Genomic DNA, 27,834 nt, shown 5'->3' with positions numbered 1-27,834 from the left:
GGGCTCAAGCGATCCTCCTACCTCAGCCTCCCTGGTAGTTGGGACTACAGGTATATGCCATCACGCCTGGTTAATTTTTAAAATTTTTGTAGAGATGGGTCTTGCTATTTTGCCCAGGCATACGTACCACACCCAGTGGGTGTGGATATCTTTAGGAGCCATTATTGTGCTGGCCACCCCTGAGGAATTAGTTTGGAAAGGCACAAAGGGCTAGATTTTGTAGGATCTCGAAACTTTTCTGAAGGTGAGCATGTAGAAAATGTTCTTGTGGGCTGGGTGCAGTGACTCACACCTGTAATCCCAGCACTTTGGGAAGCTGAGGCGGGTGGATCACTTGAGGCCAGCAGTTTGAGACCAGCCTGGCCAACACGGCGAAAGCCCGTTTCTACTAAAAATACAAAAATTAGCTAGGCGGGGTGGTGGTCCCTATAATCCCAGCTACTCGGTAGGCTGAGGCAGGAGAATCACTTGAACCCGGGAGGCAGAGGTTGCAGTGAGCCGAGATCGCGCCACTGCAATCCAGTCTGGGTGACAGAGCAAGACTCTGTCTCAATCTAAAAAAAACAAAAAACAAAAAACCCCACAAACATATACACACACACACACACACACACACACACACATAAAATCTGCAGTCTTGGCTCTTTCTTTTCATTCTTTTAACATAACTATATATATATTATATATATAATACTTTTATAACAACGCCCACATATACCCCCACAGCCACCCACCTGCACACACTCACACACTACACACTTTTCTTTACCTAGTTATTAATACATCCTGGAGATCACTTCAACCAGCATCTAAAGCTAATCTTGATTCTGTTTTACAGCTGCATATACTAAATTCTACAGTTTCTTCAACCAGCCCATCTTATGGGTGGAATTTGTGACGTTTCCAGACTTGTTTTTTACTTTGTTTTTAAGATAGAGTCTCACGATGTTGCCTAGGCTTGTCTCAAAACTCTTGGCCTCAAGCAATCCTCCCACCTTGGCCTCCCAAAATGCTGTGATTACAGGCATGAGCCACTGAAGCTGGCCTTAGTTTTCGTTTTTGTTTGTTTGTTTGTTTGTTTGAGACAAGGTCTTGCTTTATTGCCCAGGCTGGAGTGCAGCGGCACAATCCCAACTCACTGGAGCCTCAGCCTCTGGGGTTTAAGTGATCCTCCCACCTCAGCCTCCCATGTAGCTGGGACCACAGGCGCACACCACCATACCTAGCTAATTTTCTTTTCTTTTCTTTTCTTTCTTTTCTTTTCTTTTTTCTTTTCTTTTTTCTTTCTTTCTTTTTCTTTCTTTCTCTCTCTCTTTCCTTTCTTTCTTTTCTTTTCTTTTCTTTCTTTCTTTCTTCCTTCCTTCCTTTTTTTTACAAGAGCACAAATCCACGTTTATTTATTGATTTTTCATTAGTTTAAATCCTTGAGGGGTACAGCATCACTCGGACTCTGTGTCCAATGGCCTTAGCAGGAAGATTGCTTCGGAATTTGGCACGAACCATACCACTGTTTCCATGGGCCCGAGTTACCTTTCCCCAGATGACTCTGGTTTTATTTGGTTTGCCACCAGGAATCACTGTGTTGTTCTTTGCTTTGTATACATAAGCGCATCTCTTGCCCAAATAGAATTCTGTTTCATCTCGGGCATAAACACCTTCAATTTTAAGAAGAGCTGTGTGTCCCTTTGGTTTTGGAGACCCCGCTTATAGCTGGCAAAAATGGCCTTGGACCACAGCCTTCCAGATATAGTTCCTTTTGGAAGTCCCGTTCCCAACAGGTCTCCACAGGAGCCAAGATGGCGGGAAGAGCCGGCCTTCCTTCCTTCCTTCCTTCCTTTCTTCCTTCCTTCCTTCCTTCCTTCCTTCCTTCCTTCCTTCCTTCCTTCCTTCCTTCCTTCCTTCTTTGTTTCGAGATGGATTCTCCCTATGTTGCTTATGCTACTCTTAAACTCCCAGGCCCAAATAAGCCTCCTATCTTGGCCTCCCAAAGTTCTGTGATTGCAGGTGTGAGCCACAGTGCCTAGCCATAAAAAAATCTTCAATAAAATTATAGCAAACATATATAGTACTTGGCACCATGTGTTGCTTTGCATATGTTTTTGTTTATCTGTCCCTTTGTCACCTGTAATGTAAGCTTCATGTGAGATGAGAGATCCACAATTTTGTATCTTTAACCTCTAGACCTGTGGCTCTCACCTGGCGGGAGCGGGGGGGTTGATTCTGCCCCCAGCAGACACCGGGCGATTTCTGGGGACATTTGTGATTGTTGCGACTGGGGGATACTGCTGTTATGGAATGGGTGGAGGCCAGGGACGCTGCTCAGCACCCTGCAGTGCCCAGGAAGGCCCCAATCCACAGAACAATCTGGTCCCAATGTCCACAGTACTGAGCAGGAAAAATTCTGCCCTAAAAGAATGCCTGATACAGGCCGGGCGGGGTGGCTCACGCCTATAATCTCAGCACTTTGGGAGGCCAAAGTGGGTGGTCAGAGGTCAGAAGTTCGAGACCAGCCTGGTCAACATGGTGAAACCCCATCTCTACTAAAAATACAAAAATTAGCTGGGTATGCTGGCACGCGCCTGTGGTCCCAGCTACTTGGGAAGCTGAGGCAGGAGAATCGCTTGCGCCTGGGAGGTGGAGGCTACAGTGAGCTGAGATCGCGCCACTGCACTCCAGTCTGGGCGACAGAGTGAGACTCCATCTCAAAAAAAACTCCTAAGTGGCTGGGACTACAGGCACATGCCACCACACCTGGCTAACTTTTGTATTTTTTGTAGAGATGGGGTCTCCCTGTGTTGCCCAGACTGGTCTCAAACTCCTGGGCTCAAGCGATCCTCCTGCCTTGGCCTCCGAAGTAGCTGGGGTTACTGCTTTGAGCCACTATGCCTGGCCCGTGTCTACTTCTGAAAGCTGTTTTTTTGTTTCTTTTGTTTTGTTTTATTTTTTGAGACAGAGTTTCACACTTTCACCCAGGTTGGAGAGCAGTGGCTTGATCTCAGCTCACTGCAACCTCCGCCCTCTGGATTGAAGCGGTTCTCCTGCCTCAGCCTCCTGAGCAGCTGGGATTATAGGCACCTACCACCATGCCCAGCTAATTTTTTTGTATTTTTAGTAGAGATGGGGTTTCACCATGTTAGCCAGGCTGGTCTCGAACTCCCGACCTCGGTCTCCCAAAGTGCTGGGATTACAGGCATGAGCCAGTGCCTTCTGAAGGCTATTATGGGAACTAGATTACATTTTGCATGGAAAGCATTTGGCACAATCCTTGTAGTACATAAGAGAAAAAATGCAAGCCTGAGAAAACACTACAACAGATCCTTTGTAAAGAGATGCAGCCTTCGTTACCTAATTAGAATGGCAGGGACTTGGAGAGAGGCCATGTGCAATTAATTACCTTGTTGGACTTTAGCCAGGGCATGGCAGGGGGAGCTGCATTGGCCAGACCCACCAGACCATTCCTGGTGGCCACACATGGTCATGGAGATACAGATGGAAGAGTGCCATCCGCTAAATCATCAAATGTGGCTTCCTGCAGCACCCTGGGCTCTCCATGGAGCCTGTCCAAGAATTAGTAGTCCTGTACCTGCTGAATGCACTTCTTACTTTAATGCTCTCGTAATACTCCATTGTCAAAAAGCCAACTGATTTGAAAGACTTCAGCAAAGCAAAAGTTCATAGATGCCCAAGACCCAAGACTTCCTTTTTGTTTGTTTTGTTTTGTTTTGAGACCGAGTCTCACTCTCTCACCTGGGCTGGAGTGCAATGGCACGATCTCAGCTCACTGCAACATCTGCCTCCCAGGTTCAAGCAATTCTCCTGCCTTGGCCTCCTGAGTAGCTGGAACTACAGTCACCCACCACCTCGCCTGGCTAATTTTTGTATTTTTTAATAGAGACAGGATTTCACCATGCTGACCAGGCTGGTCTTGAACTCGTGACCTCAGGTGATCCGCCTGCCTCCCAAAGTGCTGGGATTACAGGCATGCGCCCGATCCCTTTTTTTTGTTTTGTTTTTTGTTTTTGTTTTTGTTTTTGGAGACAGGGGGTCTGGCTCTGTCACCCAGGCTGGAGTGCAGTGGTGTGATCTTGGCTCACTGCAACTTCTGCCTCCTGGGCTCAAGTGATCCTCCCACCTCAACTTCCTGAGGCACCTGCCACCACACCCATCTAACAGAAGCCCATGACTTCTATGATGCTTTTTGGAGTCTAGTGTTCAAAGTGGGCATCTTAGTCTGTTCAGGGTGCTACAACAAAATACCATAGACTGGGCCGGGCGTGGTGGCTCACGCCTATAATCTCAGCACTTTGGGAGACAGAGGCAGGTGGATCACCTGAGCTCAGGAGTTTGACACCAGCCTGGCCAACATGGTGAAACCCCGTCTCTACTAAAAATGCAAAAATTAGCTGGGTGTGCTGGCGTGTGCCTATAAACCCAGCTACTCCGGAGGCTGAGGTCAGAGGATCACCAAAGCCTGGGAGGCGGAAGTTGCAGTGAGCTGAGATTGTGCTATTGCACTCCAGCCTGGGCGACAGAGCAAGATTCCATCTCAAAACAAAACAAAACAAACAAACAAATAAACAAAAAAACTGCCTAGTGGCTGGAGGGAAAGGCTTAGGCAGAAGCCCTGTTACTTTATGAGGGGCCCTTCAGAAGTTGCTGGGCTCAGTAGGTTCCTAGTTGTGTTTGAGAGTGAGCCTTGGCCGGGCGCGGTGGCTCAAGCCTGTAATCCCAGCACTTTGGGAGGCCGAGACGGGCGGATCACAAGGTCAGGAGATCAAGACCATCCTGGCTAACACAGTGAAACCCCGTCTCTACTAAAAAATGCAAAAAAACTAGCCGGGCGGGTTGGCGGGCACCTGTAGTCCCAGCTACTCGGGAGGCTGAGGTAGGAGAATGGTGTAAATCCGGGAGGCGGAGCTTGCAGTGAGCTGAGATCCGGCCACTGCACCCCAGCCTGGGCGACAGAGCAAGACTCCGTCTCCAAAAAAAAAAAAAAAAAAAAAAAAAGAGAGTGAGCCTTTCGAAGAGATACGAAGCCCAGCCTCCGGGCCGGCCAGCCTGCAGAGGCTGGTCAGGGGGTCACCCACCTTCTTCTTCTTCTTTTTTTTATGATGCTTTTTGGAGTCTAACGTTCAAAGACCCCCCACTCTATTTCCCAGGCTGGAGTGCAGTAGCGTGATCTCGGCTCACTGCAACCCCGGCCTCTAGGGTTCAAGCGATTCTCATGCCTCAGCCTCCTGAATAGCCGGGATTACAGGCGTGCGCCACCACGCCCGGCTAATGTTTGTGTTTTTAGTAGAGTTGGGGTTTTGCCATGTTGGCCAGGCTGGTCTCAAACTCCTGACCTAGGGTGATCCGCCCGCCTCGGCCTCCCAAAGTGCGGGGATTACAGGTGTGAGCCACCGCGTGCCGCCCACTTCCTCATCTAGGAAGTGACTCTCCAGGACGTCACAGAGATGAGGGTCTGTGGGGGCAGAACCCAGGGCATGAAGATCCAAAAGACCCTGGTCGCCATGCCGTTCCCGGGGCCATGGCGGCTTCCATGGCTTCCAGGGTTTTACCCCACTCATCTTGACCTGGCTTCTGGAAGTCCTGGAAGAGAGCAGGGCCACCACGCTGGTTTTGCATCTTCAGGAGGCGCTCAATGCCCTTGCGCTTCTCCTTGGCCAGTTCATGGAAGAAGTGGCCCCCGCCTTCCGGAGCCACATCATGGTGGTGGAAATAGAAGCGCGGAGGGAGGAGGTGTAGGAGGCCCGCAGGTGCAAATTGACCAGGCGATGGAATAATTCTGACGAATCTGGGAGCACACGGTTGGTCGGCAAGAAGGAGCTAACCACAGAAACGGTGTTGGCTGGTCCGAGAAGCAGGAGAGGACTGAGAAGATGGTCCTGGAGGTTGGAAGTAGAGAGGAAATCGGAGGGTGGTCGGAGGCTGGAAGAGAGTTCCCGGATCTGTTCCGTCCAAACACTGTTGAAGCAGGAGACAGATCTGTGGGACCGCCAAACGCTCTGCTGCTTGTCAGGTTTCAATATTGTCAAGTGACTCTCCCTCCCCCTCCTTCCACGCTGCACTCTTGGGAAGGAAGTCACTATGCACAGCCCACACTCAAGAGGTGTAGAGTTACTCTTTATCTCCTTAAGGGCAGTGTAGCTACACAAATTAGGAATTCTTCTACATAAGACATTTGTCTGTTTGCCTCCATTTATTTATTTATTCATTCAATTATTTCTCTCTCTTTTTTCTTTTTTCTTTTCTTTCCCCTCCCTCCCTGCCTTCCTACCTTTCCCTCCCTCCCTGCCCCTCCCCTCCCCTTCCCTTTCCTCTCCTCCTCTCCTTTCCCTCTCCTCTCCCTCCCTTCCCCTCTCCTCTCCTCTCTTTTCCTTTTTTCTTTTCTTTTTTTTTTTTTTTTTGAGTCAGTGTATTACTCTGTTGCCCAGGCTGGAGAACAGTGGTGTGATCTCGGCTCACTGCATCCTGATTCCCAGGTTCAGGTGATTCTCCTGCCTTGGCCTCCCAAGTAGCTGGGATTACAGGTGTGCACCACCAGGCCTGGCTAATTTTTTTTTTTTTTTTTGTATTTTTAGTAGGCACAGTGTTTTGCCACGTTGGCCAGGCTGGTCTTGAATTCCTGACCTCAGGTGATCTGCCCACCTTGGCTTCCCAAAGTGCTGGGATTACAGGCGTGAGCCACCACGCCCAGCCCTTTCTTTTCTCTTTTTAGAGACAAGGTCTCACTCTGGAGTGCAGTGGTACAATCACAGCTTACTGCAGCCTTGACCGCCCAGGCTCAAGTGATCCTCCTACCTTAGCCTCCTGAATAGCTGGGACCACAGGCATGTACCATCACGTCCAGCTAATTTAAAAAAAAAAAATTGTAAAGACGAGGTCTTGCTATGTTGTCCAGGCTAGTCTCAAACTCCTAAGACTCAAGATCCTCCTGCTTCAGCCTCTTAAAATGTTGGGATTACAGATGTGAGCCACTGTGCCTGGCCTATCATTTATTTATATCAGGTTGTGAACACAGGAGGCAGAAACCATGGGGCCTCCTGAAGAATCATTCTGAGGCTAGATGCAAAAAATTAAAAAACTAGCTGGCTGTGGTGGTGGTGGGGCTTGTGGCATGGGTGGGGCTTGAGAAGAAACCTCCACATCTGAGTGGTTAAAGGGAAGGTGGGGCTCGGAAACAGAGGCAGGGTTTGTGCAGAGACCGTAATTGAGCGGGTAAAGGGAAGGCCGGGCTCCAAGTAAGAGGCGGGGCCTGTGGCATGGGTGGGGCTTGAGCAAAGACCTCTACATCTGAGTGGTTAAAGGGAAGGCGGGGCTTCGAGAAAGAGGCGGAGCTTGTGGCATGGATGGGGCTGGAGCAGAGACATCCACATCTGAGTGGTTAAAGGGAAGGCAGAGTTCCAAGAAAAAGGCGGGGCTTGTGGCATGGGTGGGGGTTGAGCAGAGACCACCTATGAGTGAGTAAACGGAAGGCAGGGCTCTGAGTAAGAGGCGGGGCTTGTAGCATGGGCAGGACTTGATCAGATACCTCCATATGTGAGTGGTTAAAGGGAATGTGGGGCTCCAAAAAAGAAGCGGGGCTTCTAGAATGGGCGGGGCTTGAGCAGAGACCTCCACATTTCGGTAGTCAAGAGGAGGGCGGGGCTCTGGGTAGAAGGCGGGGCCTCGTTGCCGGGCGGGTCACGAGGCGGTGTCTCCCCAACCTAAGAGAAGGAAGCGAGAAGGTGCGGGCTTCGCGCAGGGGGCGGGGCTTGGGGCGCGTGGCTGGGCGCGAGCGGCACGCGGCTCGGGGGCGGGGCCGGTGACGTCAGGGGGCACGCCGGGCTCGGGGAAGACGCCAAGATGGCTGCAAGTCACTATTTCGGCTTCGCGCAGGGCAGCGGCCTGCAGTACAGGTAACAGTCCCGGCTCCTGCAGCCTGGCCAGGACCCCGCCTGCCCCTCCTCCCGTCCCGCGCACCTGGCCCGGGCCAGGCCCCAGCCCCAGTCCCGGCCCCAGCCCCAGCCCCAGCCCCAACCTGGACCCCTGGCCTGTGGAGAGCCGCGGCGCCGGGAGGAGCCGGCAGGGCTGCCTCAGGTTCGGCACCGGGCGGGACGCGGGCTCCGGGGCTCCGGCTGAGACGTCTCTGCAGCCGACGGTGTCTATCGGCGGGAGCGGGAGGGGGCTTCTGAAGTGGGAGGGGGCCTGGGCCTCTGCGGGGTGAGGGGGTCAGCCCCTGATGGGGACGCCCCGAGGAGGGGGCAGCGAGAGGGAACAGACTCGGGAGGGTGCCTGGCCGGGGAGGGGGAGGGACAGAGTAGAGGAGGGGGAGGGGACGGGAACTGACCCAATGCAGAGAGGAGACCTGGGAGGTGCCTGGCCGGGGAGGGGGTGGGGATGGGCAGAGAGGAGCTGACCCCTGATTGCTGGTAGGGGAAGAGAAGACACAGACCTAGGAGGGTGTCTGGCTGGGCAGGAGGAGGGGAAGGGCAGAGGGGCATTGACCCCCGATTGCCGGGGTAGGAGAAGACACAGACCTGGGAGGGTGCCTGGCGGGGCAGGGGGATGGACAGAGGGGAGCTGACCCCTGATTATTGGTAGGGGAGGAGAAAACAGATCAGCGAGGATTCCCAGCTGGGCAGGAGGAAGCCACAGTCGAGGGTGAACTGGCCGCTGATGGGGGTAAGAGAGAAGACAGAAACCTGGGAGGGTGCCTGACTGAACAGGGGAGGGCTAGAGCGGAGCTGACCCCTGATTGCTGGTAGGGAAAGAGAATACAGACCTGGGAGGGTGTCCGGCTGGGCAGGAGGAGGGGAAGGGCAAAGGGGTGTTAACCCCCGATTGCTGGAGGAGGAGAAGGCAGAGAGCTGGGAGGGTTCCCGGCTGGGCAGGGGACAGCCACATTCGATTGTAGGGTTCACTGACCCTGATGATGGGGGTAGGGGAGAAGGCAGAGACCTGGGAGGGTACCCCAGGCAGGGGCAGAAACAGAGGTTGGTGTGGGGAACTGAGGCCTGATTGGGGAACGGGGACAGAGACTTGGCGGGAAGCCAGTAAGATGTGGGAGGAGGTCCTGAGGTCAAATAAGAGGGTGGGCACCTGGGTTTCCAGGGAACTGGGACCCTTCTGGGACAGTGAGGTGGGAGAAAGGGCACTGAGTGTTTGGGTATTTATGATCCTTTTCTAGGTCTTAAATATCTAGTCGTTTGGGAGGGGAGAGAGAGAAAGGATCCTGGAGGAGAGATGGCAGGGGATGGGGACACACTGGGAACTGGCCAGGGGCAGGAGGGCTCAGTGGGTAGGGACACAGGGTAAGTTTGTACCCTGAATGTACAAACACACACTCTACACTCTTCTCCCAGGCCTGCTCCTCGGAGCATCTCTGCTATCTTCAGCCCTTCCGTCTGCCCCCAAGACTAGAGTCCCAGTCTGAAAGCCAGGGCTGGCATCTCTGGAGGGAGCAGATCCCCCCCACAACAGTTGATGATTTCTGCGTGTCACCCTTGTGTCGGTTTCCAGCTGCTAGCTTGCTATAACCTTGTGGGTCACAGCCCCTGCTGAGCCCCCACAGATACAAACCACCCCTTGGGCACCTCATAGAGGGGCGTCTGCTGAGCTCCGGGGTCTTTGCTCCCCCTCGGTGTTCCTACTCCATTTCAGCACGTGGAAGAGAGATCCAGGCTGGTGTTTCAGCCTCCAGCGGTGGAGCGGCAGTGCCGATCCTTCCACCAGTGGCTGTGATATTGCTGTGCCCTTTCCAGTGGAATCACAAAGAGAAACCACCCAGGGCTTGGAAACTAGGGCTGTGGGAATGAGGAGTGCACCTGTTGCCTGCGCTTGGAGTGGTTTCTCCGATGGAGTACTTGGCTAGTAATGGATTTCCTATTAGGGAAAGAATCTATGACCTGCTGATTTCCCAGAACGGAACGTTTAATTTTTCTTTGATCTTCTCTTTTGCTTTCTTCATCCTCAGTGGTGTTTTGCTGGCCGGTGCTCAGTTAAAGTGGCTTGACTCGGCTAGCACTCCAGGCTGGTAGAAACTTCTGGACACATTCCACCCCTCTGCCTGCTAGCTCTTCCTTCTTTTCTCTTTCTCTTCTTTCTTTCTCCCTCGCATTCTTCCATCAGACGTGGAAAATCACTTGAATATTATGCTTGCTATTAAAATTACCTTCCACAGGAGAAATTGAATATTTACGTTGTTCAAATAGGTAATTGCTAAACTTCAGTAGCCGCTTCTGTCTTGATTTGAATTAATGTGCTTATACGTTTTAGCATTTTAGTGCAGCTACCTTCTGTGTTCTGATGGCCTAGGTGATATAGTACACACATAACCAAGGGTGTGAAACTGCCACGAACCCGGTGTTGAGTTGTTGAGTTAGTCCCTCCTTAGAATTGCTCCAGGGAGAATGTGTTCTTCCTTAAGAAAAGAGTAAGCTATGAACTAAAACTCAAAATAACACTGGAATCATAGCAAAATGCATTTCAGTCTCATAAAACCTTGAAACAAGATGATATGCATTATTTGAATGACTTTAGGTTAACTAGACATTCTTTCTTGCAGGAAATGACTTTTGTTTAGAAACATTGGCTGCTTTTAAAGTATATAAGTTTTGGCCGGGCGTGGTGACTCATGACTGTAATCCCAGCACTTTGGGAGGCTGAGGCAGGCGGATCACTTGAGGTCAGGCGTTCGAGACCAGCCTGGCCAACATGGTGAAACCCTGTCTCTCCTAAAAATACAAAAATTAGCCAGGCAGGTTGTCGCACGCCTGTAATCCCAGCTACTTGGGAGGCTGAGGCAGAAGAATCGCTTGAACCTGGGAGGTGGAGGTTGCTGTGAGCTGAGATCATTGCGTTACTGCACTCCAGCCTGGGCGACAGGGTGAGACTGTCTCAAACAAACAAAAAAGTACCTATGTTTTATATAACCTGCCATGAGAAAACTGATCAGATAACAGATTTTGTGTACCAATTTTATGGCAGCATTTGGACAGCAGTATTTACAAAAGCCTGTTTCAAGAATTGCCAAAACAAAGATGGCAATTTATTTTTTAGGAGTTTTGGGTAGGTTTTCCTTTTTTTTTTTTTGAGGTGGAGTCTTGCTCTGTTGCCCAGGCTGGAATGCAGTGGCGCGATCTCGGCTCACTGCAAGCTCCGCCTCCCGGGTTCACGCCATTCTCCTGCCTCAGCCTCCTGAGTAGCTGGGACTACAGGCACCCGCCACTGTGCCCGGCTAATTTTTTGATTTTTAGTAGAGACGGGGTTTCACCGTGATCTTGATCTCCTGACCTTGTGATCTGCCCGCCTCGGCCTCCCAAAGTGCTGAGATTACAGGCGTGAGCCACCGTGCCCGGCTGGGTAGGTTTTCTTAGCTTATAAAATTGATAACCAGGCAGGGCGCGGTGGCTCATGCTGTAATCCCAGCACTTTGGGAGGCCGAGGCAGGCGAATCATGAGGTCAGGAGTTCAAGACCAGCCCGGCCAGCATGGTGAAACCCCGTCTCTACTAAAAATACAGAAAATTGGCTGGGCGTGGTGGTGGGCGCCTGTAGTCCCAGTTACTCGGGAGGCTGAGGCAGGAGAATGGCATGAACCCGGGAGGCAGAGCTTGCGGTGAGCCGAGATCGCGCCACCTCCACCTTGAGCCCAGGAGTTTGAGATTAGCCTGGGCAAAATGATGAGACCTTTCCCCCCATCTCTATAAAAAAATTAACAATTAGCTAGATGTGGTGGTGTGCACCTATAGTCCCCAGCTGCTTGGGAGGCAGAGGGAAGAGGATCACCTGAGCCCAGGAGTTTGAGGCTATAGTGAGTTGGGATTGTGACACCGGCCTTCAGCCTGGGCAACAGAGCAAGACACTGTCTCTAAAACAAATGAACAAAAAATGATAATCATAGCCCTGGGTAGGAATTTCCTTGACATTTTCATCCATAAATAGGGTTGGTATCTGAGCTGCTTAGTTGTTGGTCAGTGAGAATGGGATGCACATTCACTCTTGAAGGTATGAGAAAAGTTTACAGTTACCTGTTGATAATGTTGATTATCTTTATTTTATTTTATATGGTCTTATGAATCTCATAGTTTTTTTAGAAGTTGAATTAGTGCTGCAAGTATTCAGAATGAAACATTAATCCCATGTGGAAAAGTGAATGCAGCAGTGCTTTTAATTAGCACTGAGCTCAGGCCAGGCGCGGTGGCTCACACTTGTAATCCTAGCACTTTGGGAGCCTGAGGCGGGCGGATCACCTGAGGTCAGGAGTTCGAGACCAGCCTGACCAACATGTTGAAACCCCGTTTCTACTAAAAATACAAAAAATTAGCCAGATGTAGTGGTAGGCACTTGTAATCCCAGCTACTCGGGAGGCTGAGGCAGGAGAATCGCTTGAACCTGAGAGGCGGAGGTCGTAGTGAGCCAAGATTGCACCACTGCACTCCAGCCTGGGTGACAGAGTGGGAGACTCTGTCTCAAAAAAAAAAAAAAAAAAAAAAAAAAAAAAAATTAGCACCGAGCACAGTTTTTTAGCTGAGAATAGCTGAGGAGCTCCAACAGGGTCTGTAATGTTTAAGTCACACTGGTCATGAAGCAGTGAGAGCTCAAAGCGGCGTGTTAGAAATGCAGAGTGGTGGGAGGTGACGGGCGGCGGCCTCTGCCGTTACCTTTCTCTTCGTTTAGCGGTTTTGTCATAGTTCCACCAGTATTACACAGTCGGCTAGCTGTGCCTTTGCATTCTTGTTAAATCTAAGTTAGAGGACTACTGGCTTTTGGTGTAATTCTTACACCAAAATGTAAGAAATTTGGTGTAATTCTTACACCAAAATGTAATGTCCTGTCCAGAGAATCTCTGTCTGTCTGTTTGTCTGTTTGTTTGTGAGACAGGGTCTCACTCTGTTGCCCAGGCTGGAGTGCAGTAGCACAGGCTCGGCTCACTCCAGCCTGTAACTTCTGGGCTCAGGCAGTTTTCCCACCTCAGCTTCCTGGAGTGGCTGGGACTACAGGTGCACACCACCATGCCTGGCGATTTTTATTTTTGTAGAGATAGGGTCTTGCTATTTTGCCCAGGCTGGTCTTGAACTGGCCTGAAGGGACCTCCCGCCTTTCCCTCCTAAAGTGCTGGGATTACAGGCACTTCCTCCCTGCAATTAAATTCTGACACTGTTAGCATACATTATAAGCTGGACTCCTTCCCCTGGAGAACTTCAGGAAGTGGGAGGCAGGGTTGGAATGCCATCACACTCTATTAGTCATGGGCAGGATGCTCGCTGCTGGTTATTGATTCTCCGTGTGAGGTGAGTCCCGGGCACCTGATACTGACTGAGCCCTCACGTGATCCTTGGGATTGGTGTTGTGAAGCCCATTTTGCTGATAAGGAAACTGAGGCTTGGGGGAAGTCACTGGACTGATGTGGGGGCCCAGTGGTCGCCTCGGCTAGGAATCAGCCCAGGCCAGTGCCTCACTCACAGTCAGGGCTGCCGGAGCCTAGAGAGGCAGCCATGGTGTCGAACCCAGCCCTGACCATGTCAGCTTAGCAGTGGCACCTGTGGTAGACTGTGTTATTGCCATCCTTTATGCTGTCACCTGCACCCTGCTCTGCTAGTTCGGGCCCGGTCAGATAGTAGTTTAGGGCTACATCCTTCAAACATTAAAAAAGACATGGCCGGGCATGGCAGTGCACACCTGTAGTCCCAGCACTTTGGGAGGCCAAGGAGGGAGGATTGCTTGAGGCCAGGAAGTTGAGGCTGCATTGAGCTATGATCGCACCACTGCACTCCAGCCTGGGCGACAGTGCGACACCCTGTCTAAAAAAAACAAAAAAACAAGAGCCCCTCCCCGCAGTGGGGACATTGAGATAGCACATGGCCCCGTGTCACTGGGAAAGTAATGGTGACCCAACCCATCTCTCTCAGAAATGTGTCCTGGGCAGCAGGTAGCTTGAGAAAGACCCGGAGCCCATGCTGACCGTGGGAGCAGCTTGGCAGCCCAGTGCCGGTGACAGAACCTGCTAATACCTCCGATGGGAGCCCCTGTCTGCCAGGTGTGGCTGCGACTGGCTTCAGAAGGAAGCCAACCTGGTCATACCCAGCCCAGACGCCACGTTCACCCTCCTGCAGGCCTCCAGGTCCTTCCAGTGGAAACCCCACCCGCCAAGGCCAGCCCCGTCCCTTTGAGCTTAGGTCCAAGGAGCACAGGCTGCCCTGGAGAATCCGATGTCACCACCATGGGGGCCGGGGCGCATGCCCCTGAATGGACTCCTACCACTAGGTCCAGAAAGCCCCAGGAAAGTGAGACCGTGGACCCCTCAAGCTGTTTGCACATCCTAATCAGTCACTGCGCCTCCGCTGCACCTGTTCTTTCAGGGCGCACGACCCTGCAGGAGCGAGGGGGACTTGCCCCTTCCAGTGCCGCTGTGGTCTTTTTCAAGCCCTTCTCAGCAAGGCTGAGATACGAGTTAGATGCCGAACTCCTCAGAAGAGAATCTGAGTTAGAGGCTGAACTCCTTAGAAGAGAATCTGAGTTAGAGGCCGAACTCCTCAGAAGAGAATCTGAGTTAGAGGCCGAACTCCTCAGAAGAGAATCTGAGTTAGAGGCCGAACTCCTCAGAAGAGAATCTGAGTTAGAGGCTGAACTCCTCAGAAGAGAATCTGAGAGGCAGCTGCTGGCTGCAGGTAAAAACTTGGATTGAAGTATATTTTTTGGAAACCTTTTCAAATAATAGGACTTGGGGTCTGAGCTCCTATACAAGAAATTAGGTAGATTGAATATTTTTGAAGTGTGGATTTTGTTTTTTCATCTTGTTTTAGAACCAAAAGTTAGGCCAGGTGTGGTGGCTCACACTTGTAATCCCAGCATTTGGGGAGGCTGAGGCAGGCAGATCACCTGAGCTCAAGAGTTCCAGACCAGCCTGGCCAACGTGGTGAAACCCCATCTCTACTGAAAATACAAAAATTACCTGGGTGTGGTGGTGGGTGCCTGTAATCCCAGCTACTTGGGAGGCTGAGGCAAGAGAATCGCTTGAACCTGGGAGGTGGAGGTTGCAGTGAGCTGAGATTGCGCCATTGCACTCCAGCCTGGACAACCGAGTGAGACTCCATCTCAAAATAAAAAAAAGAACCAGGCCGGGCGCGGTGGCTCAAGCCTGTAATCCCAGCACTTTGGGAGGCCGAGACGGGCGGATCACAAGGTCAGGAGATCGAGACCATCCTGGCTAACACGGTGAAACCCCGTCTCTAGTAAAAAATACGAAAAACTAGCCGGGTGAGGTGGCGGCGCCTGTAATCCCAGCTACTCAGGAGGCTGAGGCAGGAGAATGGCGTGAACCCGGGAGGCGGAGCTTGCAGTGAGCTGAGATCTGGCCACTGCACTCCAGCCTGGGCAGCAGAGCGAGACTCCGCCTCAAAAAAGAAAAAAAAAAGAAAATAAAAAAAAGAACCGAAAATTAGCTCATACACACTGGGGCAGAAGTAAATTCCTAGGAGACTTTTTTCCTCCCCTAAACATATTCTCTGTTTCTGGATTTTTAATAGTTTTATTTTGTATTTGTCTCTTGTCTGGGTCTACCAACATGTGTATTTAGAATGATCAGAACAAATACATCAGATTTAAAAGCATTTTCGAATGGCCCTGGAAAACAGTCTTTTCACGTGAGTGTAATGAATATCGGGGTTCTTTCCTGGGGCTCTGGGGGTCATGGGACAAAGGCCCTGATCAAGATAAATAGGCAGCCCTAGAAAAATAAGGAAAACACTTAGAAAGGGGACTTGTAAACCTTGTGTTCATACTCTTTGTATTTTATTATTATTATTATTTAGACAGGGTCTCACTCTGTTGCCCAGGCTGGAGTGCAGTGGCGCGATCTCGGCTCACTGCAACATTTGGCTCACGAGTTCAGGCAATCAAACAGCCTCCCCAGTAGCTGGGATTACAGGCGCATGCCACCAGACCCGGCTAATTTTTGTATTTTAGTAGAGAGAAGGTTTCACGATGTTGGCCAGGCTGGTCTCAAACCCCTGATCTCAGGTGATCTGCCTGCCTCAGCCTCCCAAAGTGCTGGGCTTACAGGCGTGAGCCACCGTGCCCAGCCCTATTTCAGTTATTTTTTGAGGTAGGGTCTCACTGTGTCACCCAGGCTGGAGCACAGTGGTGCGATCATAACTTAATGCAGCCTCAACCTCCTGGCCTCAAGCAGTCCTCCCTCCTTGGCCTCCTAAGTAGTTGGGATTTCAGGTACACACCACCACACCAGGCGAAATGAATTTTTTGTAGAGACGGGGTTTTGCCATTGGCCAGGCTGGTCTCAAACTTCTGAGCTTAAGTGATCCACCTGCGTCGGCCTCCCAAAGTGCTGGGATTACAGGTGAGCCACCGTGCTCTGTTCAACTTTAATTTAATTTAATTTAATTTAATTAATTAATTTTTTTTTTTTTTTTTTTTTTTTGAGACGGAGTCTCGCTCTGTCGCCCAGGCTGGAGTGCAGTGGCCGGATCTCAGCTCACTGCAAGCTCCGCCTCCCGGGTTTACGCCATTCTCCTGCCTCAGCCTCCCGAGTAGCTGGGACTACAGGTGCCCGCCACCTCGCCTGGCTAGTTTTTTGTATTTTTAGTAGAGACGGGGTTTCACCGTATTAGCCAGGATGGTCTCGATCTCCTGACCTCGTGATCCGCCCGTCTCGGCCTCCCAAAGTGCTGGGATTACAGGCTTGAGCCACCGCGCCCGGCTCAACTTTAATTTTAAAGTTGCCAGATTTCTTTTAGCTAGAAAGTTAATTTGTAAATATTTTGGGGAATGACACTTCTTTTTTTGGTGGATATGTTGCTTTGGGCAGGTTTTTCTCCCCTAAGGTAAGTTCCATTTGCCTTTTTAAATGGACCTACGGCAAGTCATTTACTTGTCGCGGTTGGTGGAGAGTGGAGAGGCGGCATGGCTTTGATTCTGCGTCATTGTGGATCTGGGAAGGCCAGTCCTGCTTCAGGAGGTGAAGTCTGTGGTGAGCTCTGTCCCTCGGGAGCAGAGTGACCTGTAATGTCCCCAGGCCCTTGCCATGGATGTATAAAGAGCTGGGGATGTCTGTTGTTTTGAGTGTCGTTGGGCCATGGATGTATAAACAGCCGGGGGTGTCTGTTGTTTTGAGTGTCACTGGGCTGTGGATGTCTAAAGAGCCAGGAGTGTCTATTGTTTTAAGTGTCGTTTGGCCGTGGATGTATAAAGAGCCAGTGGTGTCTGTTGTTTTGAGTCGTTGGTTGAGTCCAGGTTGGTGGTTCGAGGCCGGTTGTAGTTGCTCATTAGAACCTGGGGTTTGCCATCTTGTCCTGCCCTTGACATGAGCGGCTCATGAGCCAGCACAGACGGGGCTCTGCAGGCCATTCGGTTTCTTAAAGCAGCAGGAGAGGGCTGGAACAGGAGACGACCCCTCCTTGTTCCTGAGATGTGGGCCAGTTTGGTGCACAAGAGTAAAAAGCTGTTGCTATAGTGAGCCGCTGCTGCTTCTGGGAGGGCACGTAGCTAATGCTTTCTCTGGCGTGATCGGCATGGTATTGTCAGGATGGTGTTCTCAAAACCCCACCTGCCTGGTGGGGCTCACCACGCAGCCGCCTCCACATGGGACCATGTTCCTTCTCAGAGCAGAGGACAAGCCCATCAGTCCCACTGCTGCACAGCCTGGCTCGCCCCTGAGGCTCGGGAAACTTGACGCCCAGGCTCTGGAATCCAGTTCCCACCTCAAGAACCTGACGCCCTATGGTGGCTCCGTCCTGAGGAACCAGGCGGGTCCCGGTTTGGAGCTGGCTTCTTGACTCCATTCAAAAGAAGACGGTTTGAAAGTGAGCCTGGGATAATAAAATCCTTTCGGGCTGGGTGCAGTGGCTCACGCCTGTTATCCCAGCATTTTGGGAGGCCGAGGCAGGAGGATCGCTTGAGCTCTGGAGTTTGTGACCAGCCTGAGCAACATAGTGAGACCCCCATCTCTAAAAAAAAAAAAAAAAAAAAAAATTAGCCAAGCATGGTGGTGCACACCTGTAGTTCCAGCTGCTCGGGAGGATGAGGCGGGAGCGTCACTTGAACCCAGGAGTTTGAGGCCACAGGGAGCTATGATTGTGCTGCTGCTCTCCAGCCTGGGAGACAGAGCAAGACCCTGACTCAAAAAGCAAAAAAGTCCTTTTGGTATCTTCCCAAGGATTGAGTTAACAGAACTCCTTTCTGATACGTTGGGACATCTTGGGGGTTTCTGGATCTGAAATGGGCATTTAACGTGGAGACTGCACCTAAGGGTTTCATGGTCAGAAAAAAGAGAAAGAAAAAAACTGGTTACAATCAGAACTGTTATGGGTATGAATGTGTAAGATGCATTTTGAATATAAAACCCCTGTGAACAGAAGTGCCAAAAAATGAAATTCTGGGGTGTGTGTGTGTGTGTGGTGTGTGTACACACAGCAATTGAAACATCATCTTACTGCCAGTAAAACAGACTTGAAAATACTCTCCCTGATGAAGGACTTGACTGGGTGCATCAGCATCTGGTGTGGCAGGGCACGTTGTCTCTCTGGCCCCTGAGGCACTGCGCCCTCCACCTGGGTGCGCCAAGGCCAGAACGCTGGAGTGCGGGTGTTCTCCAGGGTCACGGAAGTTGGTGGCTGGATGAGTCAGGGTCTCTGGAGGGACGGGACTCACAGGATACAGGTCTCCATGAAAGGGAGCTTATCCAGGAGAAGTGACTTGCACAGTCACAAGGTAAAGTCCCAGCTAGGCCGTCTGCAGGCTGAGGAGCAAGGACGCCAGGGGTGGGTCAGTCCGAGTCCCCAAACCTCAAAAGTCTGGAAGCCAACAGAGCAGCCTTCAGTCTGTGACCAGAGGCCTGAGAGTCCCTGGCCAGCTGCTGGTGTAAGCCCAAGAGTCCAAAAACTGAGGAACTTGGAGTCTGATGTTCGAGGGCAGGAAGCACCCAGCACGGGAGAAAGATGGAGGCCAGAAGACTGAGCCAGTCCAGTCCTTCCACGTTCCTCTGCCTGCTTTTACCCTGGCCGCACTGGCAGCTGATTAGATGGTGGCCACCCAGAGTGAGGGCGGGGCTGCCTCTCCCCGTCCACTGACTCAAATGTGACTCTCCTTTGGCAGCCCCCTCACAGACACACCCAGGACAATACTTTGCATCCCTCAGTCCAATCAGATTGACACTCAGTATTAACCATCACAGGGCCTATGATATTTCCGTTTCCAGCTGGGTGGCCTCAGCCTTCATCTCCGTCTGCCATGGGGGTGATAGAGAAATAGGTGATGAGCTGTGTTCAGGAAGAAAGAGTCCTTGTTTTTAATTATGTGGCTTTTTTTTTTTTTTTTTTTGAGATGGAGTCTCACTCTGTCGCCCAGGCTGGAGTGCAGTGGCGTGATCTTGGCTCACTGCAACCTCTGCCTCCCGAGTTCAAGTGATTCCCATCCCTCAGCCTCCCGAGTAGCTGGGATTACAGGCACACACCACCGTGCCTGGCTGATTTTTGTATTTTTAGTAGAGACAGTGTTTCACCATGTTGGCCAGACTGGTCTTGAACTCCTGACCTCAGGTGATCCTCTTGCCTTGGCCTCCCAGAGCACTGGGATGATAGGTGTGAGCCACTGCGCCTGGCCAAGTCCTTGTTTTTAGAAAGAACGAACGATGACATTTCTCAGCCTGTGATTCTAGGAAAATCTTTATTTCCACTTGAGTTTTTCCTTGGACTCTAAATGTTTTTTGGGTTCTGTGTGTGTGTGTTCCCATTGAGTTATTCAATGCAGTGTTCAGTAGAAATCATTATACACAGAGAGAGAATGACCCATCTTCCTGGCTGTCCCTAAGACATTTCGCCACCTGCCTCTACCTGTAGATCCCACCCGTGTCCGTCTGAAGTGTGGACCACACCCAAGCCTACTCCGTCCCTTCGGAGCAAACGAGAGCATGGCCCCACGGAAAGAGCTCTGGGCCTGGGGACGTGGGTGGCTCAGATGGGTCCATTCCATCCCCTAGGCCTCGACGTCCCCTTGAACTTGGCGGCCACATGAACAGAATGAGATCAGTGGGGCTCGCCAGCTTTGCATCCCAAAATTCAGCTTAGAAGGATGCACCTGAAAAAGCTTGACTTCCCAAAACAAACTCTCTGACCAGAAAGCCATCAAAAGACATTAGCCTGGGGCCTGAAGGTGGGAGTGCCAGGCAGGACTTGTAGACGTTTGTCACCACAGTTTGTAAGCCCAGGTTAGCCCAGGCTCTCCATTTCCCGCCCGCGCTGTTCTCCCCTCCCAGGCAGGCAGCACCGGCGCGTGCTTGTTGTCATGGAGACGGCAGCCATCTCTGGCGTGGTACAGTGGCACGCTTCCTTCCAGGAAAAGGTGACTCCAAACAGCAGCAGCAGCAGCAAACAGCCTGGGCTCATGGGTTACGGGCAGGCTTTACTGAGAGTAAATTCATGACTTTTTTTCTTTTTTTTTTTGAGAAAGGGTCTCACTCCGTTGCCCAGGCTGGAGTGCAGTGGCGCAATCTTGGCTCACTGCAACCTGTGCCTCTCGGGTTCAAGCGATTCTCATACCTCAGCCTCCTGAGTAGCTGGGATTACAGGCATGCACCACCATGCCTGGCTTTTTTTTTTTTTTTTTTGTATACACCATGTTGGTCAGGCTGGTCTTGAACTGATCTCCAATGATCCTCCTGCCTCGGCCTCCCAAAGTGCTGGGATTACAGGTGTGAGCCACTGTGCCCAGCTAATTTTTGTATTTTCAGTAGAGATGAGGGCTTGCTGTGTTGACCAGACTGGTCTCGAATTCCTGACCTCAAGTGATCCGCCCACCTCAGCCTCCCAAAGTACTGGGATCACAGGTGTGAGCCACTGCGCCTGGCCAGTTTGTGACTTTTTTTTTTTTTTTTTTGAGATGGAGTCTTGCTCTGTTGCCCAGGCTGGAGTACAGTGGCCAGATCTCAGCTCACTGCAAGCTCCGCCTCCCGGGTTTACGCCATTCTCCTGCCTCAGCCTCCCGAGTAGCTGGGACTACAGGTGCCTGCCACCTCGCCTGGCTAGTTTTTTGTATTTTTTTAGTAGAGACGGGGTTTCACCGTGTTAGCCAGGATGGTCTTGATCTCCTGACCTCGTGATCCGCCCGTCTCGGCCTCCCAAAGTGCTGGGATTACAGGCTTGAGCCATTGCACCCGGCCTAATTTTTTGTATTTTCGGTAGAGATGGGGTTTCACCGTGTTAGCCAGGATGGTCTCGATCTCCTGACTTGTGATCCGCCCACCTCGGCCTCCCAAAGTTGTGACTTTTTATACCTGTTTCTCAACTCTCACTCTCACCTCCTCAGTCTGGGTCAGACTTTGAAAATTGACAGCCTGCAGGCCATGTTTGGTTCTCACCCCTGTGCAGTCAGCTTTCTGCTTGCTTTATTTGAATTAGTTGCCAGCATTTAAAAGTGGGAGATTCGGCTGGGCATGGTGGGGTGCACCTATAGTCCCAGCTACTTGGGAGGCTGAGGCAGGAGAATCACCTGAGCCCAGGAGCAGAGGTTGCAGTGAGTCAAGATCATGCCACTGCACTCCAGCCTGGGCAATAGAGTGAGACTCCGTCTTAAAAAAGAAAAAAAAGATTTCACAAAACCTCTGGTTCCTAGCATCACTTAAAATTGGAAACTCTGGGGCCAGGCACAGTGACTCCCGCCTGTAATCCCAGTACTTTGGAAGGCCGAGGTGGACAGATCACTTGAGGTGAGGAGTTTGACCCAGCCTGACCAACATGGTGAAACCCTGTCTCCACTAAAAATACAAAATTAACTGGGTGTGGTGGCAGGTGCCTGTATTCCCAGCTACTGGGGAGGCTGAGGCAGGAGAATCTCTTGAACCAGGGAGGTGGAGGTTGCAGTGAGCTGAGATGGTGCCGTTGCACTCCAGCCTGGGTGACAGAGCAAGATGCCGTCTCCAAAAAAAAAAAAAAAAGGAAACTCTGGCCACCCTGGGCTACATCCGAAGCTCCTGCCACATGGTGGGCCCCGTAGCCTGTGAGTTCTTGTTTAATCATCACACCATCCCCATAGCAAATTAGCTATTCCCATTTTACAGGTGAGTAAACTGAGTCTAAGAATAAGGGACTCAGAGCCCCGTAGTGGGCAGAGCCAGGTCTGGAAGCCGGCCAGTTGGCGCCAGTTTTTATGGGTGTCCTCCCAGTCCCCGCCCATGATCCCTCACACTCTCAACCTCTCTCCTTCACCTTCTTGTTCATGGAGAATGGCTCATTTGGTAACCATGGGGTTGTCATTTATGGAGTGACTAAGTGGTGACACAGGAGGCCCGTGCTGTTGAAAGAGGAATTTATCACCGATGCTTGCTGCAGGAGAAGGGGCTCGCCACACCACACCGGGGGAACACGGGTTGGGCAGGAGCAGGAGCAAGGGCAGGCTGAGGCCATGGCCTTTATTGGAGTTTCCAGGCACGGTGGGGCAGGGCACACCTGGGGATTGGCTAGCTCATTCCAGGGGGCTTCAGGCTACAGGGGTGGTCTCTGGTCACCTGGTACCTGTGGTTTGTGTCCCCTCCAAAATTCAGTATTAAGAGATGGGGCCATTAAGAGGCATGCTTGGGGCTGGACCAGTGGCTCACACCTGTAATCCCAGTGCTTTGAGAGTCCAAGGCAGGAGGATCGCTTGAGCCCAGGAGGTCAAGGCTGCAGTGAGCTATGATCATGCCACTGCATTCCAGCCTGGGAGACAGAGCAAAACACTACCTGAAAAAAGAGATGTGGTTAGGCCATGAGGGCTCCTTGTGAATGGGATCTGGGCCCTCATGAAGGGGCATCACGCAGGGCAGGGGGAGGCTGGCTGGTTCACTTGCTCTTTTGCCGTGTGAGGGTGCAGGAGGAAGGCCCTCACCAGACACCAGGTGCCAGCGCCTTGATCTTGGACTTCCCAGTCTGTGGAACTATGAGAAAATGAAATACTGCTCTCTGTACATCACCCAGGCTGGGGTCTTCTGTTGCAGCCACACAGATGGCCTGAGATGCAAGACCCTGCCTCTAAAATATAAATAAAACAAAAGGCTGTATAGTGCATGATTCTTTCCTATGAAATTTCCAGAACAGGCAAATCCACAGAGACAGGACATGGATTAGTGGTTCTGGGGGCTGGGGAGGGATGGAGAGAATGCTGAAGTGGATGGGTTTCTTTTTGGGGTGGTGGAAACGTTCTGAAATTAGGTAGAGGGCATGTTTGCACAGCCTTGTAAATGTGCTAGAAGCCACCGAACGGTGCACTTTAAAGCGGAGATGTTACAGTGTGGACTTATCTCAATCTTTAAAAAATATTATCTATCGATGACACCCAGTTTCTGACTCCGGCTCAGGCCTCTCCCTGGAGCTCTAGTCTTGTCCCCTGCATACAGCGGCCGGTGCAGCACGCTCTGTGGATGTCTGACTGGCATTTCAAAGATTGATCATATCCAAGTCCAAACACCTGCGCGCTTCTCCAAAACCCTTTCATCCTGCTGACTTCCCCACGGCAGGCAGGGCTGCCTGCAGTCCCTCGTCAGGATCCCAAACTGAGGAGCCAGCCCAGTCTCCTCTCCTTCTTCTGACCTTGAGCGCACGCCCCTGCACGCGCACCGCCTCTACCGTGCGCCAGCCTGCCTCGTCTGTATTTTGGACCTGCACGATTCCTTCTGCTCTCGCCCCCATTTCCATCCGCGCACAGCGCCAAAGAGGCCCTATCACAATGTAGCCCGTGTCCCTCCTCCGCTGGAAACCCCCGTGGGGTCTCAGGACAAGCCGGAGCCCCTGCGATGGCCTGTGACATCCATCACGGTGTCCCCTGTTCCACTCCCTTTATTCTCTGCCCTGCGATGGCCTGTGAAGTCCATCATGGTGTCCTCTACCCCCTGTTCCACCCCCTTTATTCTGTGACCCCATCTCCCTTCATTCCTTCCGCTCTAGTCGCACTGCCTTCTGGACCATTCCAGATTCTGGGCATTCCACCCTCAGGCCCTTCCCATGCAGTTCCCTCTGCTCAAATGCGCTTCCCTGTTTCCCCAGCTTTGTGTCTTCACCATCCTCCTCACCCACCAGGCTGGCCATGACCAGCCCGTGAGAAAGTGCAATCCCCTGCTCTCACCGCCTGCCCTATTCTTCCCAACGGCATGAGAACCATCAGATCGCGTTGAGTTATTTTGCTTACCCCGTGTCTCCGTGGACTATCGTGCAGCGCCCTCCTGGAGGACAGGACTTTGGTTATTCCCCGCTGCTGTGACAGCGCCCGTGACAGCAGCTGGCCCCCAGAATCACACAGGAAGTATTTATCCAGTTACTCAATGAATTTGTCCCCGGATCGCCCAGGGCTGCTTTCACTTTCTGTTGAGGTATTTTGTACACACAGAATTCCTCATAGTGCAACCCGAAAAAGCAACATCATGTTTAAAATGGTGCCTCAGGCCTATAATGACTTTTTTTTTCAGCTTAGCCAGAAGATGGCCTCCTTTGTTCTGAAAATGCAAATGATTTTTCATGCTAAGTTGGAATTTCAAGTAGAAGTAAAAAATTCACATTAAAAAAAGAAAAATTTGGCTGGGCACATTGGCTTATGCCAGTAATCCCAGCACTTTGGGAGGTCAAGGCAGGAGGATGGCTTGAGCCCAGGAGTTCGAGACCAGTCTGGGCAACATAGTGAGACCCCATCTCTACTAAAAATTTAAAAAATTCGCCAGGCGCAGTGACTCACACCTGTAATCCCAGCACTTTGGGAGGCTGAGGCGGGAACACTGCTTGAGGCCAGGAGTTCAAGACCAACCTGGGCAACAAAGCAAGGCCCTGACTTTACAAAAAATTGAAAAATCATCTGGATGTGGCGGTGCACACCTGTCGTCCCAGCTACTTGGGAGGCTGAGGTGGATCACTTGAGCCCAGGAGTTGGAGGCTGCAGTGAGCTGTGGTTGCATCACTGCACTCCAGCCAGGGGGACAGAGCGAGACCCTGAAAACAGAAACAAAAACAAAAACCCTCTTCATGATGTAGTTTAGCAGAGCTCTTGTTTTCTGCCCAGCTCTTTTGCTCTGCAAGAATTTAAAAGGGCTGCTTCCTGTCCTGTGAGTTTATTGCAGAGTTTACGGGCACTGGCTCTACATCAGGACCTCTGCCCTGACTGTCTAGTGCCATCTATGTCAGCCCCTGAGTGGTTTCTCTCTGGGATGTAGGAATCTGAGCTCTGACCATTTTTGGAATAATCAACTTTAGGTTTTGGTCCGGAGTTGGTGTGTTCACGTGATCGCTGGTCTCAGCTACCACCGGTGTCTCTGAATCAGACTCTGCAGATGGCTTTGAAGCGCCTGTTATGTGGTAGTTGCTAGAAAAGGCTAGAAAGAACGAGACTTTTTTTTTTTTTTTTTTTTTTAGACAGAGTCTCACTCTGTCACCCAGCCTGGAGTGCAGTGGTACAGTCTCAGCTCACTGCAACTTCCACCTCCTAGGTTCAAGCAATTCTCCTACCTCAGCCTCCAGAGTAGCCGGGGATTACACAAGCCTGCTACCTACCACACCTGGCTAATTTTTTTGTATTTTTAGTAGAGATGGGGTTTCACCATGTTGGCCAGGCTGGTCTTGAACCCTGACCTCAAGTGATCTGCCCACCTCGGCCTCCCAAAGTGCTGGGATCACAGGTGTGGGCTACTGTGCCTCAGGGCACAGTGTTTTTTTTTTTTTTTTTTTTTTTGAGACAGGATCTCACTCTGTTGCCCAGGCTGGAGTGCAGTGGTGCAATCAAAGCTCACTGCAGCCTGAAACTCCAGGGCTGAAACAGTCCTCCCACCTCCACCTCCCAAGTAACTGGGACTACAGGTGCACACCACTGTGCCAGGCCAATTTTTGTAGTTTGTAGAGACTTTGTAGAGGCAGGGTCTCACTGTGTTGCCCAGGCTGGTCTTGAACTGTGCTTCTGGGCTCAAGCTATCCTCCTGCCTCAGCCTCCCAAAGTGCTGGTATTAACAGACGTGAGCCACCACACCCAGCCTGGTTTTTAGTATATTAACAGAACTGTGTGACCATTACTTCAAATTCCAGAACATTCTCTTTAGCCCAAAAGGAAATTCCATCTCCATTAACCATCACTTTCACCCCCTCCTTCAGGGTCTGGCACCCACAAATCCCCTTCCTGCCTCTGTGAATTGGCCTCTCCTGGACATTCTATAGAAATGGAATCACATACTGTGTCCGGCTTCTCTCACGCAGTGTGATGTCCTCAAGGTTCATCCATGCAGCGTGTGCTGGAGTGCCTTTTTTTTTTTTTCTTTTGATGGCAAAATATATATAACCTAAAATTTTCCATTTAACCTTAACAAATGCCTTTTGATCCACCCGTGACAGCAGGGATTCTCAAGCCGGGGTCTGGGAAACGTAAGGTAACTACAGGCACATCTGTCTCTGTCATTTTCAGGGGATCAAGGCAGGGCGGGAGGCCACAGCTTTCATCTGACTCTAAATTGTGAGAAGGCAAGAGGGGATCAGCGTGACCACCCACCCTGGGAACCTGGGGAGGGCTGTGGGCCTCGCCCTGTCACACCTGAGACCTGGCAGAAGCAGCAGTGTTGGCTGCCGACCATCTGCAGAGCCAGGTTCTAATCCCTAGTCCCCAGCCCCAGGGACCCTAGCCTGTCCCTCCCAGATCTGAGCTTCTCAACAGCAGCAGTTTTTTTTTTTTTTTTTTTTTTTGAGACGGAGTCTCGCTCTGCCGCCCAGGCTGGAGTGCAGTGGCCGGATCTCAGCTCACTGCAAGCTCCGCCTCCCGGGTTCACGCCATTCTCCTGCCTCAGCCTCCCGAGTAGCTGGGACTACAGGCGCCTGCCACCGCGCCCGGCTAGTTTTTTTGTATTTTTTTAGTAGAGATGGGGTTTCACCGTGTTAGCCAGGATGATCTCGATCTCCTGACCTCGTGATCCGCCCGTCTCGGCCTCCCAAAGTGCTGGGATTACAGGCTTGAGCCACCGCGCCCGGCCCAACAGCAGCAGTTTTTAAGAGACGGGGTCTCACTGTATTGCCCAGGCTGGTCTCCAACTCCTGGGCTCAAGTGATCCTCCCAAAGTGCTGGGATTACAGGTGCGAGCCACTGCACCTGGCCAACAGCTGCACTTTTGACATTTGGGGCTGGATTATTCTCTGTAGTGGAGTCATTCTTGGCACTGCAGGGTGCTTAGCAGCATCCCTGGCCTCCACCCACTCCATGCCAGGAGCTCCCCCAAATGGTGACAACCACGAATGTCCTCAGACATCACCCAGTGTCTCCTGGGGGCAAAATCTACCCTCTCTGAGAACCGCTGCCCTGGGCTGCCTGGGTTTTGGTGTCTGTATGAGTGATGCTGTGGGGTGTTCTTCCCAGGAGCTGTGTTTTTGCTGGCTCTGCTCCTGAAACCACGATGTGGCAGATTGTTGCCAAAATGCCCTCATCCTTCATCCCCCTTATATCCATGCCATTCCCACCATGTCCTTGCTACTCTTCCAGTCCAGAAGTGGAGACCGCCCCCCCCTGGCCCTTGCATCTGGACTTCCTTGTGCCCTGCCTTGGACAGGGTGCAGTGCAAGTGACGCTGTGACTGCCCTGAGCCCAAGCTTAAGAGACCTTGCCTGCATCTGCTCCATCTTGTGGGACCCTGCGTGGTGAAGGACCCAAGGCAGGCCTGCCGGAGGAGGAGATACAAGAAGAAGAACCACAGTGCCCCATCCAACAGGTAGCTGCCTTCCAGGGGCAGAGAAGCCCAGCCATGGTCAGGAGAGCCGCCCAGCTGAGGCCCACCTCCACCAGGATTGCCGCCCAGCTGGCCAGGAGAGCCACCCAACTGAGCCCCACCTCCACCAGGATTGTCACCCAGTTG

The 27,834-nt window shown here is 51.6% G+C and overlaps 1 protein-coding gene and 1 pseudogene across 19 annotated transcripts in view; one reads left to right on the top strand and one right to left on the bottom strand.

Moving 5' to 3' along the window:
• Positions 1–1,230: 1,230 nt before the first annotated feature.
• LOC102135272 (uncharacterized) lies at positions 1,231–7,625 on the bottom strand (annotated as a pseudogene).
• A 197-nt stretch (positions 7,626–7,822) lies between these two features.
• ZFR2 (zinc finger RNA binding protein 2) overlaps positions 7,823–27,834 on the top strand; it is a 60,385-nt gene continuing 40,373 nt past the window's right edge. For 15 of the 19 annotated variants that reach the window (XM_074025381.1, XM_074025380.1, XM_074025379.1 and 12 more), the window contains exon 1: positions 7,823–7,901. In XM_074025381.1, the coding sequence (XP_073881482.1) occupies positions 7,849–7,901 (53 nt within the window). In that variant the 5' untranslated portion in view covers positions 7,823–7,848. Of the gene's footprint in view, positions 7,902–8,586; positions 8,668–27,834 lie in introns of all 19 variants that reach the window. The other 4 variants (XM_074025384.1, XM_074025378.1, XM_074025385.1 and 1 more) reach the window with 1 other exon arrangement.

Source organism: Macaca fascicularis, chromosome 19, assembly GCF_037993035.2.
Source record: "Macaca fascicularis isolate 582-1 chromosome 19, T2T-MFA8v1.1".
Taxonomy (NCBI): domain Eukaryota; kingdom Metazoa; phylum Chordata; class Mammalia; order Primates; family Cercopithecidae; genus Macaca; species Macaca fascicularis.
This window is presented reverse-complemented; position numbering and strand designations above follow the sequence as displayed.